This window comes from Phocoena phocoena, chromosome 14 (genome assembly GCF_963924675.1).
Source record: "Phocoena phocoena chromosome 14, mPhoPho1.1, whole genome shotgun sequence".
NCBI lineage: Eukaryota > Metazoa > Chordata > Mammalia > Artiodactyla > Phocoenidae > Phocoena > Phocoena phocoena.
Window position 1 is genome coordinate 5,163,519 of NC_089232.1, and position 12,795 is coordinate 5,176,313.

The following is a 12,795-nucleotide window of genomic DNA, read 5'->3' on the forward strand; positions in this document are numbered from 1 at the left end:
CGCTATCTCCCTCAAGCTTACGATCTGACCTGGCACGATATCTCTGTGATTCTATCTTCTACTCTGACCCCTGACGAGAGGGAAAGAATTCAAACTGCTGCCCGAAACCATGCAGATCAGGTTCACCTTACCGACAACTCCATGCCTGTCGGAGCGACTGCCGTACCCGGCACCGATCCAGGCTGGACTTATCCGGATGGCCACGATGGCCGTCGTAAACGCGACCTCATGATCCAACGCCTCCTGGCTGGCATGCAGGCCGCCTCTCATAAGGTAGTCAATTTTGAAAAACTAAAAGAGATAACCCAAGAACCTAACGAAAATCCAGCTATCTTTCTCAATCGCCTTACAGAGGCCTTAAAAAAAAAAAAAAAAAAAAAAAAAACACCTTGATGCAGGTGCTCCATGATCAGTTTTATGGAGGTTACACACATGCTCTCAGATGGCTGAACCTGATGATCTGATCCTGGAGGATTACTGTCTAAGACAGGAGTCTGGTCCTACTTCTGGCAGATTCCAGGAGAAGCATTCTCTTAGGCTACACCCAATTCACAACAATGGCTTCAACACAAACAGTGGGGTGGAAACTCCTGCATCTGGTTCTCCAGAATCATGTCAAAGGATTGGGAGCATAAATTAAAACAAGGGTGTTGTACTTCAACACAAGGGAGATTATGACCCGGACTCTTAGGCGATAGCTACCTGCCCTGCATTTTGGCCACAGTACAGGGTGAGTCAAGAGGAATGCAATACTCAGCTCTTGTCAGTCACTGGGTTATATACGTGGATATGCCATGATGCACACGTCACAGAGCTACCATCGTGTTTCTCAGTTTCTGCACAGGTCCCGTGCTCGTATGGATCGCACGGTGGCAGGAATCAGTATCTGGATATAAAGGTGGGATGGGTTCTCCCCACAAGTACCGGAACCTCTGACCACTTCACGCTCAGCTCCCACCCCGTGACTCAGAGGTCCCGGCTGAACTCACTCCCCGGCACTGGACGGGGCCTTCTGCCTCAACACTGACCGCAAGCTGCACAGAACCTGTGACTTCTTGCGGGGCACGTGAAATCGCAGGGCTGCTGCCCTTCCTTCCTCCTGGCCTTGGGGCAATGAAGGGCTCACCGAGGAGGGAAGACAGAGTTACCAAGGGCACCACATCAGTCTCACGGGGAACAGCAAGGGCTTCTTACCCATCAGGCACTGCCAAATCGGCCTGTGGTATCTGCCAATTATGTGGTCTGCCTATCCTGGCCTCTCTCATGTTTCTGTTTTAACGAAAACCATCAAAAATTCTAAAATCCAGGTTTCTTGATGAAAATATGAACAAGCTAAAATAAAGCAGAATCTGTACCTCCTTTGCCTCCCCATCCCAGGTAACATTCTGGTAGAACGCTGTCGTAAAAAAATTAAAGTGTTTTTAAAAACTATTTTAAAACACCAATCAAAATAATGTGCACTAAGGTGTAGAAAAACCAGACTCTGGAGATGAACGGACCAGGTCCTAAGCCTCCCTAGGACCAGCCCCTAGCAGGTTATTTCACCTTTTAGGAGCTTCAGTATCTTCTTCAGTAGAATGTACCAATAATATTTACTTCAGATGATTCTAGAGTGGATTCATTCCCTAGTGGATGCTGCCCGAGTGGTGATGGAGAACTTAAAAAGTGGCTCAGAACTGAGATGTGCTGTGTGAAATCCACAATTTCAGTCTTAGTGTGGAAAAAAGAATGTAAACTATCCTGTTGTTTAAAGTCCTGATTACACGTTGAGATTATATTTTGGAATATATTGAGTTAACTAAAACCATATTAAAATGGGCACAACTAAGTATATGTCGTGTCTTACACTAGAGACTGACTTATGTTGCCAGCTGAACTTACTCGTGTTCACATCTTAAAAGCTGCTGCCGCCGCAACTACCCAAGTCATTAAAAAGTATCCCAAGATTGTTGACATCATCTACTTTGGGGGTTCTTTTCTTGCAAGGTTAACTGTTTAAAAGTTGCCATTATTCACCTGTTAGAATTATCACCATACTAGAAAAAAGAAAAATAAATCTGATATTGACATTGACATATATTACTCATAAACCCCAAGAGCAAAGCAGCATCGGTTCTCACTGTTGATCTTTGGAGAACATTATACATTTGAACATAATATCTACACCAATACCTCTTTTCTCTGCTTTATACACTAGCATCCCATTGTTTAAACAAAGCTGGAAATCTGAGACAGTTCTGGATCTGGGAAAATGCAATCAGTCCTCTTTTGCAACCAAGAGGATTGACTAAAGGCAGAAAGCCCCCCAGAACCAAACGGTCTCAGGTCCAGGAGGACCTGCTCATTTCCCGTGATGGCAAAGTCCCAGGATTCCTACTTGGTAGCTGCAGGGTTCCCTGGGGAGTCAGCCATGGTACTGGGAAAGAGGAATCAAAGGGAGTGAGGCTTCCAGAGGGGCCCTGGGTGGGGCATGAGGGGAGCTCTGCAGTGCAGTGAGCACCTCGGTGTGTCCTGGAGAAAAGTTCCCAGCCATGCCCTTTGCCCATCCGTTCCTGCTGCAGACAGTTACCACTAGATTGTTGCCTAAACACCTACTTGCTCAGAGGTTCATTCCTGTTTACAAGGAATACCAAGGCCATCTTGCACTTGGGCTCAAGAATGTTCTCAAATGGCCCATGGACTGTTTACCAGCCTTGTTTATATCCAGTCCCAACAAACCTCAAAGGTCCTCCCCTACATCCTAACGAACCTCAAGGGACCTCCTCTACATCCCAACAAGGTCAGCCTCAAGGGCATGGGCCTGACCAGCCATGGAAGTTGCCCATTTCCTTCTCCTGGTCCCTTCCATACTGAAAGCAGAGTCTGTCTATGGGTTCAACCCACTTTTCCTAGATCTACCACTTGGTACCTCACAGAGCTACCCCTCCTGCCTCTAATTCTCTCTCCAAATAAAGTAAACAAGCGGTGCCCCGTCTTCTCTTCTACAGGCCAAGCAGACATGTGTAAAAGCCCTTAGTACATGCCTGGGGCCTAGCAGACACACACAGAGTGTTTGCTGTCATCATTGTTCTTAATGACTCCAAACTGGATTGATTAGTGGAACTAACTTCAGAGGTTTATAATGACTTCTCCTAATTATCTTTGGTACCTTTTCTTTAAACCAGTCTTCTTGGGAACTGGTCTGGGGCCCTTCCCAATCGGTCCCTCACCTGTGCCGAGGCTGCGGTTGGTCTGGATCCCACGATGGGTGCATCCAGCCAGGTGTGACCTGACCAGAACAGGGACATCCTCTTCTCCCACTTCACCGCTTTCTCCAATCAGTCCAAACACACACCGGGTCTTGGCAGCCACATTGCTGTTTTTGCTAAAAAGTAGAAACCTTTCCGGTTGCACTGTTACTGGAGGTTCTGTTTTAATATCCAGAGAACACTGATCACTGGCTCTGGAGCTGCCCCTGCAGACAGCGCCCCGCACTTCCCCCAGGAGGACCACACCTCCAGACACACAGCACCCAGCGATGCACAACCCACCAGACTCACCCAAATGCCACCAAGCTCCCAGAAGTTTACGAGCATCCACACCTACTCAACGAGGTACCCTGGCAGGGCAGGTTCAAGAACAATTAGAAGGCCTTCCAGCAGGCAGCACTGGGGAAATGTCCTCGATGCCAGTAAGAGACATGAGGCCCCAACAGGACAAGGCCCTTTGGAAATGGGACAGTTGAGCCCACCTGCTCAGGACGAGAAAGGGCTCTGGCTCAGCAGGACGGCTCTCACGGCCCTTCCTAGGGGCAAGCACGCATGCCAGAGGGATGACCCGAGGACCCGATAAAGACCCCAGCTTCCCAGGGTTGGAGGCTGGCCCTCTGTGCGCAGGTTGGTGCTGGGTCTTTAGGCAGCTGTACTTCTGGAAGGTTCCCCCCAGTCCCAAACGTGACCACCCTGCACCACCTGACCTGTGAAGCGCCTGATGTTTAGCATCAACGTCTCGCGGGGAGGGGATCTCTGGGTTTCTAAGAGCTGGCAGTGGAAGCGCGTCTCAGCAGCAGGAATCCATCTCCGGGGCAGCTTGTCAGGCTGCTTCCCCCAAGGGGTGAAAGGTTAGCCCTGCAGCTCTCACTGGGGGCTGGGACCCGGCTGGCTGGCAGTGACGTGGTCCATCTGTCCTAGAGCTGAAGGCAGCAGGGTCAAAGATGAAGAACCAAGGATGTCGATAGAAAGAAAAGAATAAAAAGACAGAACAAAGCACAAGCTACAACAGGATGAACCTCCGGACACTCTGTGAAACCGAAGGGGCCAGTGACAAAGGACACACACTGCAGGATTCCACTGACACAGAACGTCTAGGAGAGGCACGTCCACATGGAGAGAAAGTGGTGAGGGGTTGCATGAAGTTTAGGGGGATGGGAGGGGAGGGGAGGGGACTGAGGGACAGCAGCAAAGGGGTGTGGGCTGTCTTCTTGGGGTCATAACCGTTTAAACATGGATTGTGGTGATGTAGCCACAGCTCTGAAGGACTAAAGGCCACCAAATAGTCCGTACACTTTATTTCTATTTTTTTAAGATTTCTTTTTTGTTGGATGTGGACCAATTTTAAAGTCTTTATCGAATTTGTTACACTATCGCTTCTGTTTTGTTTTGGTTTTTTGGCCGCGAAGCATGTGGGATCTTAGCTCCCAGACCAGGGATCGAAAGCACACCCCCTGCATTGGAAGGCGAAGTCTTAACCACTAGACCGCCAGGGAAATCCCAGTCTGTACACTTTAAATGGTGTGGCATGGATCGTGTGGCATGGATTATCTCAATAAAGTTGTTAATAAAAGAATCAAGGCAGGATTTAATATCTTTATTGCAGAAGAGTTGTTTAGTACTGTTTTCTAAGGTCTGTGTTAACGTCGGAAAGAGCGGCATTGCTTTGCTCAAGCTGTATCCACGTCAGCCCTTTGCAAGACTCCTGGGGGGCACGCTGCCAGAATTTCACAACTCAGACCAAAATAAAAACAATAATTTTGTATCATTTTGTGCTGGACCATCTAATTCAAATTTCCTGTAACCAAGCAAACTAGGAGATGAGACTCAGCATCAAGGAACCGTGCTCTTCTGACAGGAAGCCAAGTTGCAGCCGGGGGACTGGTGAGTCTGTTACAGGACCCGGGTGGCCCACGCCCAGCATGTGAGACTCTCACAGCCCTCCCGGGGCCTGGCTACCCCAGTGCACTTCCTCACCAGCCCCACGCTGCACAGGGGGCTGGTTTCATCCTTAGATTAACATCAGGGTTTTTATTTCAAGCTACTGAAGCAAACCACCAGGAAATTCTCTGAGGAGCAGAGCAGTTAGAACCAATCTGAGCTCACATGCAGGCTCTGTATTCAGACAGAAACAGATTGAACCAGAGCGCACCGTGCCGTCATCAGCGTATCAGAGAGGATAAATGAGGTGAAGTACGAGCACAGGGGAGTTGGGAGAGGCAGAGGCAAAGCTGCAAGAGTTCCCGCAAGATTCTGAAATGCAGATAGGACAAGATCATCTTATAGTGAAGGGCGAGGCAGACCGGGTGCGAGACTCTCCTGTCTGAACACACGTTACTTCTCCCATAAGAGAATGTAATAACTATTGTGCCCAACTTAACTCCTTAGCCATTTTCCTTCACAAAACACAGTGCCTGCTTCTCCTAAAACGAAGCCTGGGCATTGTTTAAGTCCTAGATGGCAGATAAAGCAGCAACGTCACCGCACCCTTGAATGTGACACCAGATCAGCGGGCTGGCACCCCTTACAGGGGCTGACGTGACCCTGGTGGCCTCCTGTAAGTGAAACCTCCACCGAGGAAGCGAGGTTGGAACGGGGGCCATGAATGACGGGGTCACCACATGTTTATTCCCTGTCACCCACACCAGCTGCAACAAACAAGTAGGAAGGGAACTTAACTTGCTCCTTGTGGGGGCCTAGGTATCTACGAGCTTATTTTCACCTTAGAGAAAGAACGCGTTTCCAGTACGAAGCAGAGGAGCTAGCTGACGAACCCATGCAACCGAGGAGGGGGCTCGGGCAGGGTGCGGATACCCATGGCGTGACCTGGCATCTATCCAATGAGGCATGTTCCTGCCAGGCTATGGGGGGTTGATGGGGCACACCCGTGGGTGGGGCTGATGACCTTGCACTGAAGGAGCTCCAGTGATTAGGCCTAAGGTCACATTTATGTGCCAACTTGAGACAGCGTCCCTTTCATCGTCCTGTTAGCTACAGAACAGACAGCATGCATGTAAAATGAGCCTTACTCCGTTTTTGGCTTCAGGAACACGGCGATCAAGAGCTCACCCATCAATTTCATTCTAAGATCTTTGAACAAGTGTTTGCTGCTTTCGTAACCTGTGCCAGGTGAGCCCCTGGGCCATCCCTGTTAGGGAGATGGCAGGATCTAGCAGCCGCCCGCTCAGGCCAGGGGTGGCACGGGGGAAGGAGGATCCTTAGAGGGAGGAAACATTCTGAAGGAAGAGAATATATTTGAAACTCATGCCACATGAAATAGGTGTCATCTTTACTTTATTTAAGGACAAAAGAGGGGAGAAGAGGGACAACAGTAATTTTCATAATACACAGAAGACGAGTTAGCACTGAAAAAAGAAGGCTGTGTGTGTACTTGCCACCAGTCTGCTTTGCAGCTCTGATTAGTAAACAATGCAGCTTGTCATTTGCATTACTGTTTAGCAAATTTATAATTGGCAAAACTGGGGATTATGAATCACCGTAAGTGGACTACAACGAAGACAAAAGCCTAAATAACCCACAAAAAATCACTTAAGGATAAACCATAAATACGTGATGCACCTTAGTGTAACAAAACCATTTTTTTGTAAACATTTTCTTCAACACAACATGGGCGTGAGAAAAAGTAAAAACACTGCACTCGATACAGAGAGACTCTGCTTTAAACACAGAAGGGTGTCACTTATTAAAGCTCTGACTAAACCTAGAGCCATATTGGTATTTCGTTTGGAAGAGGTGTCATAGTTTTCCGCGTTCCACATTTAACGGTATCAGCATGTACTATCTTCTGTTGATTCTGCCATCTTTGCACTTCTGTGAAGTCACTACCCTGTTAAAGGAGAAAGATCATCCCTTTCTCTAGGAGCAAGACATCGCGACAGCTCACCATCTTTCACGGAGAAACCTAACCGGGCGCCTGCTCGAAGCTGTGGCAACAGCCTGATCTACAAGGCGGGGAGGCCACGGAGGGAGGGATACCACGGCCGAGGAAAGCACACCGCAGGCACCCACCCAGGGGACCAGTGGCCGGCTGACCTCGGTCAGCTAAGCCCGGCGATGGATTGAATCACGTTCAACTCCAACACCGCCAGGTGCTGCCCAACTAGGACAGGCCCACCCTGACCTGAGCTCGGAGCGCATCGCCCCTGAGGGAAATGTGGTTTCTTCAAGTTCTCAGTACTCGGCAATTCCAAGGGAACACCATTTGCATGGCCTGTGTCACAGCCCTTGACTTACGGACACTGAGCTTCAAGTCTGGATGATGCAGACCATGAGGCCTCATCCCTTTTTGTATCTTCCATGTCGGTATCAGAAGTTTAGTATTTTTTTTTTCAAAGACACCTGCCCAACTTTTACCTTTCGCTAAAGTCATGGGAGGGGGCTACAACTGACCCCGCCACGTGGTCCTTTCTCCTCCTGGTGCACGTGTTCACTGAGGCACATTTCGTCTTGGGTCAAAAGCCAAACCGAGTAGGGAAGCGCCAGCAGTGAAGTGACTGTGACTGCCGTCCCGTGGCGACCGAGTCTGGCCTGTCTCAGAAGTCCCTTCCGAGGGTGGGATTAACTCCCCAATCTTCTCTATGTTCGGTATGAATTAGTAGAAAACAACTATCTCTTTCTGCCTTAGACATCAGCACCACACCGAAGTCTCACACACGGACAACCCGTTTCCCCGGCCTTATCCTTCCAGTACGGGGGCGGGTTTTCTCAGCGGGTCCTGTTGTGGCGCGTGTACCGCGACCAGCTGTTGTTTCTGCGTTTGCGAGTGTATGTACTTTTCACTAGGGTTTGAAATTCACAGGAGAGCCTCTGGCAAAAATGCTGACCCAGGAGGAAGAGAATGACGAGTCAAAATGGATGCCAAATGGGATGCGAATGCCGGGCCAAGCCTCAGCAAACAGGTGCAGGTGATTGTCGGAGGAAAACCTCCACTTACACGTCACAAAAGAAAATTCGCCACGGAGGAGGAGTAAGCCTATGAAACACCGAGCTTTTGTTTGGTGGATGCAACACTCCCATCAGAACTCAACAACAGGAAAGGCGGACGGCAGAGCCATGGTGCGGAGCACTGCTCCTCTACCAAGCGATTAGATCCTCAGAGGAAGCGAGTGACCAGAAGCCATGAAACCAATTATTACCCAAGACATTTATTACAAATGTCATGAACATATGCATAAAGTAAAACTGGTTTAGAAAACAGAGAGAGAACGGGAGAGCAAGGGAGAGAACGAGAAAAGCCAGGGCTTTGATGTCACACCCAAAACACAGGAAGATGCTATCTGACGAATGAGCAGTTATTAACGACATTCTTAAAATAGTTTTAGTGCGTTGCATTTTTTAGAAAAAGGGAAATACCCCTGGCCCCAAGGAAAGGTTCCTGCAACACTGTTAACAGTTTGTGGGGCTGTCCCCATATGACCACCTGTCTGCAAACCCCGATTTGAGAACACTGAGGCCCCTCGTGCTCTGGGTGATGGCCGCCCGCCCACCACCACGGGTGAATCTGGTGGAAACAGCGCGATCTGCTCTCTCAACTGAGAAAGCAGACGCGCCCAGCCAGACAAGCCTCGTGGCTGTTTCCCATCTCCAGGGACAATTTCTCTTGTGCCTACTGAGACCTGTGACGAAATAAGTCAAACTTCAATTGGATAGTTTTGGTATTAAGATTAAATTAAACATTAATGTTTTCCTCCAAAAACATATAAACTAAACCACCTCTTAATGCATTAAAAACAATGAGGTAGGCGAAAAAATAAACACGTGGCTGAAAAAAAATTTTTCTTCCCTCCGCAAGTGCAGACCGTGGTGAAACTGCTGTTGCACTTCTAGGTTTAAACAAAAATTAAACCTTTGACTGAGGCAGTGCTAATACTGTCACACAACAAGGTTCTGGCCAGGATGCAAATGCACACCTTTTCCTTTTTCTCTTTTTTTTTTCTTTTTTTGAAGAATTATCTGCACATGATTTAGGCAAAACCTGGTACACAGAAAATGACTGAGTTCTTGGCCAAAAAAAAAAAAAGAATTCCCAAGAAACCAAATGCCAAATGGGTCCCTAACCCACCCACCCCGCCTCCCAAGCCCCACCCACAAAAAAGTTATCCTAGTAACTGTGTCTTTCACATTTTATAAATATTAACTTCTTAAACCTGCACCTTCTTCTTTGTCCACATATGGTCACATTACAAAAAAGAAATGTCAATTAAATACATTGTTAATGTTACTATATTAAATCTGCTCTTGGCTTCAGTGACCTGCTCGTCCGAGCACACTTTACACCCGCTGTGCCCACTTCTAACCACCCGCCGGCGTGTCTGTTCTCCACCTGCAGACACCCCGGGACAGAGTCACAGACGAGGAATTCTGGAGCTGGAGGGGAGGCGTTTGCGTTCTGCCTGATGCTTGATTCCAACACCGATAGCACCTGATGGTAGAGTCTCAACAGCACCAGCTGCGTTGCAGCCTTGATTTATTTCGAACAGGACAAGAAGAGAGTGGGGATGAACTGGTAAGAGCGGGCGGGAGGGGAGAGGAGACCCCCGCCCACGCGGCCTGGGCGTCTCCGAGCTCCAGTTGCCAGGAATTCCAGGTTCTCATCTCGATGACTCCGGGGCCGGCATCCCCGCCCGCCACTCCTACCAGCTCAGAAGAGAGGTCCTGCCCAGCGTCATGAAGTACACCTGGCTGCTGCCCCCGGATCGGACCGAGGCGAAGAACACCTGTAGGAGGAGAGGGGAGGAGAGGGGAGGAGAGGAGAGGAGAGGGGTCAGCAGGACCCTGGTCCCACAACCCCAGGGGCCCCTCCCAAAGGAAATCTGGGGTGATGTCCATTCGTCTGTGAAGGAGCCAGTTTTCATCTTGACCAGGAAGGCTCCTTAGCCAAGGGATGACTCCTCGTACGTCGTGCCCTATTGTGAGAACGCAGAGGAACACAGGCGGTGTTCCCGAAACGTGATCATCTGTGTTCACCTCCACGGCTAATACCTTCTGAAAGATGAATGGGATTTTGGCAAACTCAGTGCGCAGAGGGGAGGCTCCTCAGCTACCTCGTTTCTCTCTTTTAGAAAATGAAGCTGAGATGTATTAGTTATTTCATATGACTCTACAGTCCAAGTAATATAATTTAGTTTTGTGCCTTTTATTAATAAACCCCGATGGATGTGACATCATGAAGGATAAAAATATTTAAATGCCTGAAGTTCAAAGAATATCATGGTTATGGCTCCACTGAACATACTCAGGAAAGCGTAAGCCAAAAAGCTGGCAGAATCCTGCGTTAGGTCTGGGGTTGTATGGATTTTCAAGGTAAAAGATCTAGGAGGTATTACGTAGGAAGACAAAGGCCAAGTTACACCGGCAAATGGGCTAGAGGACGGCAGGAGGAAGTGGGCTGGTGGTGATGCAGCTCGAGGAGGAGAGCGCGTGGCCGGGCAGGAGGCCCAGCTGACAAGGAGAAGTGACAGCTCTCTTCCTCTGAGAGGTCAACCTGAGGTCTGCTTGCTAGGAGGTTTAATATGTTTTAACGTGAAGCAAAAGGGGGAAATGTTTCTAAGGCTGCAGTGGGCGGCCCCAGGTGGTCAGACATATTTTTATCCAAGTGACGGAAGACAGAGAAATTTGGGCTTAGAAAAGGCCCGAGGGGTCAACACCCTTGGCCAGTGTCTGTTCCACTCCAAGGCTGATCTGGGGAGGGAGGGAGTCAATCCCAGAGAAGACAAGGATGCAGCCAGTTTCAAAAAGCAAAGGTTTTAACTGGGGCTTTGATGCCCCGGGGTCTCACCTGCAGGAAGTACGCCTACTTCTGCATAAAATGATCTCCCCTCTTAGGCATTTATGCCACACAAACAATGAAGTTATTTCACTACTCAAAAGGCAGACCAACAGTGGTGTATTTCTGGTACGTATCAGGGGAGAGGAAGTTTTACCCTGTTACTTAAATTTTCGCGCGGGTTCCTTCTAAACACAAAAGAATTCCATCCATCTAAACTGGTAGCTTTAACCTCCTCTATCCCTAAACCAAACGTAGCCTAGGCAGGCCACCTAATGGGAAAAAGAACCCCGAAAGACAAAAAACAAAACCCAACATAGGATGATTTCTGCAGAGATAAACATCTCCACCCCCTCAACAGAAACAAAATAAAATATATCATGACCTCCATAAACAGGCCTAAAAAGTCACCGCTGAAAAGTTCCTTGATAAATTTATTTCAGAATCCATCAAAATCCCAAGGAAAGGCTTCACCAAACTTCATGGAAAATAAACCACTGCTAAAAGATAGTCGCAAACTAAAAAGAATCTCTAAGGAAGCCGTTACCTTGTCGTTGCGTTCACATAAGAATTTCAGTCTTTGAGCCCTTTTGTGCATAAACACACCGTCCAAGTGGCCGGTCTCCACAGACCGGATCTCTATGGCCTTTTCTCCCCAGCCCATCGTCTGATTGGATCGAATATACGCTTTTTGAGAGGAGAAAACACATATTGTTAAAGGTAAGAAAACAGCCGTGGAAAGAAACTGCTCAGGTCGGTCTCTCTCTCTCTCTCACTCACACACACACACACACACACACACACACACACACACACACACACACACACACACACACCCTCTGAACAGCTAGTATTTGGGGCTTTTGTTTGCAAGGAGCTCTGCATGTGCACCCTCGCGGTCCATCCTGGGAGGCCGTATTTTGAATCAACAGTTGAGGCAGTTCACGCCAGAGCATCACCCGCCCCCCCCACCCCCACCCCAGAGCTTAGCTCGTATTTTCATCACACTAGTTACCAGGGAGGCAGCGAGAAGGAAAGCCAAGCGGACAGAACAGTGACGTAACTGCAATTAAACCAAAACAGTTTGGGGACATAAACTTGGAGCCGTGAGGGTTCCAGAGGTCAGCCTTCGCTACTGAACGCACAGGGACGGTCAGGGGGCCGAGTGTCGACTGCGGCTGGGCCACGGAATGGCAAGAGTGATCACTTACCCTTCTGTCTCCCCTCACTTCCCGCACATCAGTCAACAACTACACCTGCCCTACTTCCCCTGGCTGTCTTAAAGATTAAATGAAGGACTGTGAACAACAGAGTTTTAAAAAATAATTCCTTGGATTTTGTCCTAACTAAGACTATTACGTGTGTCACGGTCTACAATCTAACTTTCCACCATCTACTGCCAGCCACTCTGTTAAGTGGCCAGAGGGTCTGAAGAACACGTAAAATCAGTACGCAAACCACACGCCTCTTTAGGAAAGGCCTCTTCCTGTCAGGGACGCGCACCTACAGACGTTGGCATCTCTCCCCACTGCAGAACCACATCCTTGGTAATCCTTCCATAGGTGTTCACATAGACCCCTTCGTCTTCATAGCACACCAGAAGCTCCATTCCATCCGTGTTGGGGAGGATGATGATTGCGTGGGGTTTGATGCTGCACTGGATCTAGAGAAGAGGAACAAAGCACAGGCAAGCATGTCTGTGGCTACTTCTACCCCTGCAAAAGGGCTCAATAAGAATGTCTTGGGGAATGCGCTGGTTCA

The 12,795-nt window shown here is 48.7% G+C and overlaps 1 protein-coding gene across 41 annotated transcripts in view; it reads right to left on the reverse strand.

Moving 5' to 3' along the window:
- Positions 1–9,901: 9,901 nt before the first annotated feature.
- The window catches only part of MAP4K4 (mitogen-activated protein kinase kinase kinase kinase 4), a 171,911-nt gene continuing 169,017 nt past the window's right edge, over positions 9,902–12,795 (reverse strand). For all 41 annotated transcript variants that reach the window (XM_065891503.1, XM_065891532.1, XM_065891535.1 and 38 more), the window contains 3 exons: positions 12,538–12,697; positions 11,582–11,721; positions 9,902–9,985 (listed from right to left, as the gene is read on the reverse strand). In XM_065891503.1, coding sequence (XP_065747575.1) covers positions 9,902–9,985; positions 11,582–11,721; positions 12,538–12,697 — 384 coding nt within the window. The remainder of the gene's footprint in view (positions 9,986–11,581; positions 11,722–12,537; positions 12,698–12,795) is intronic.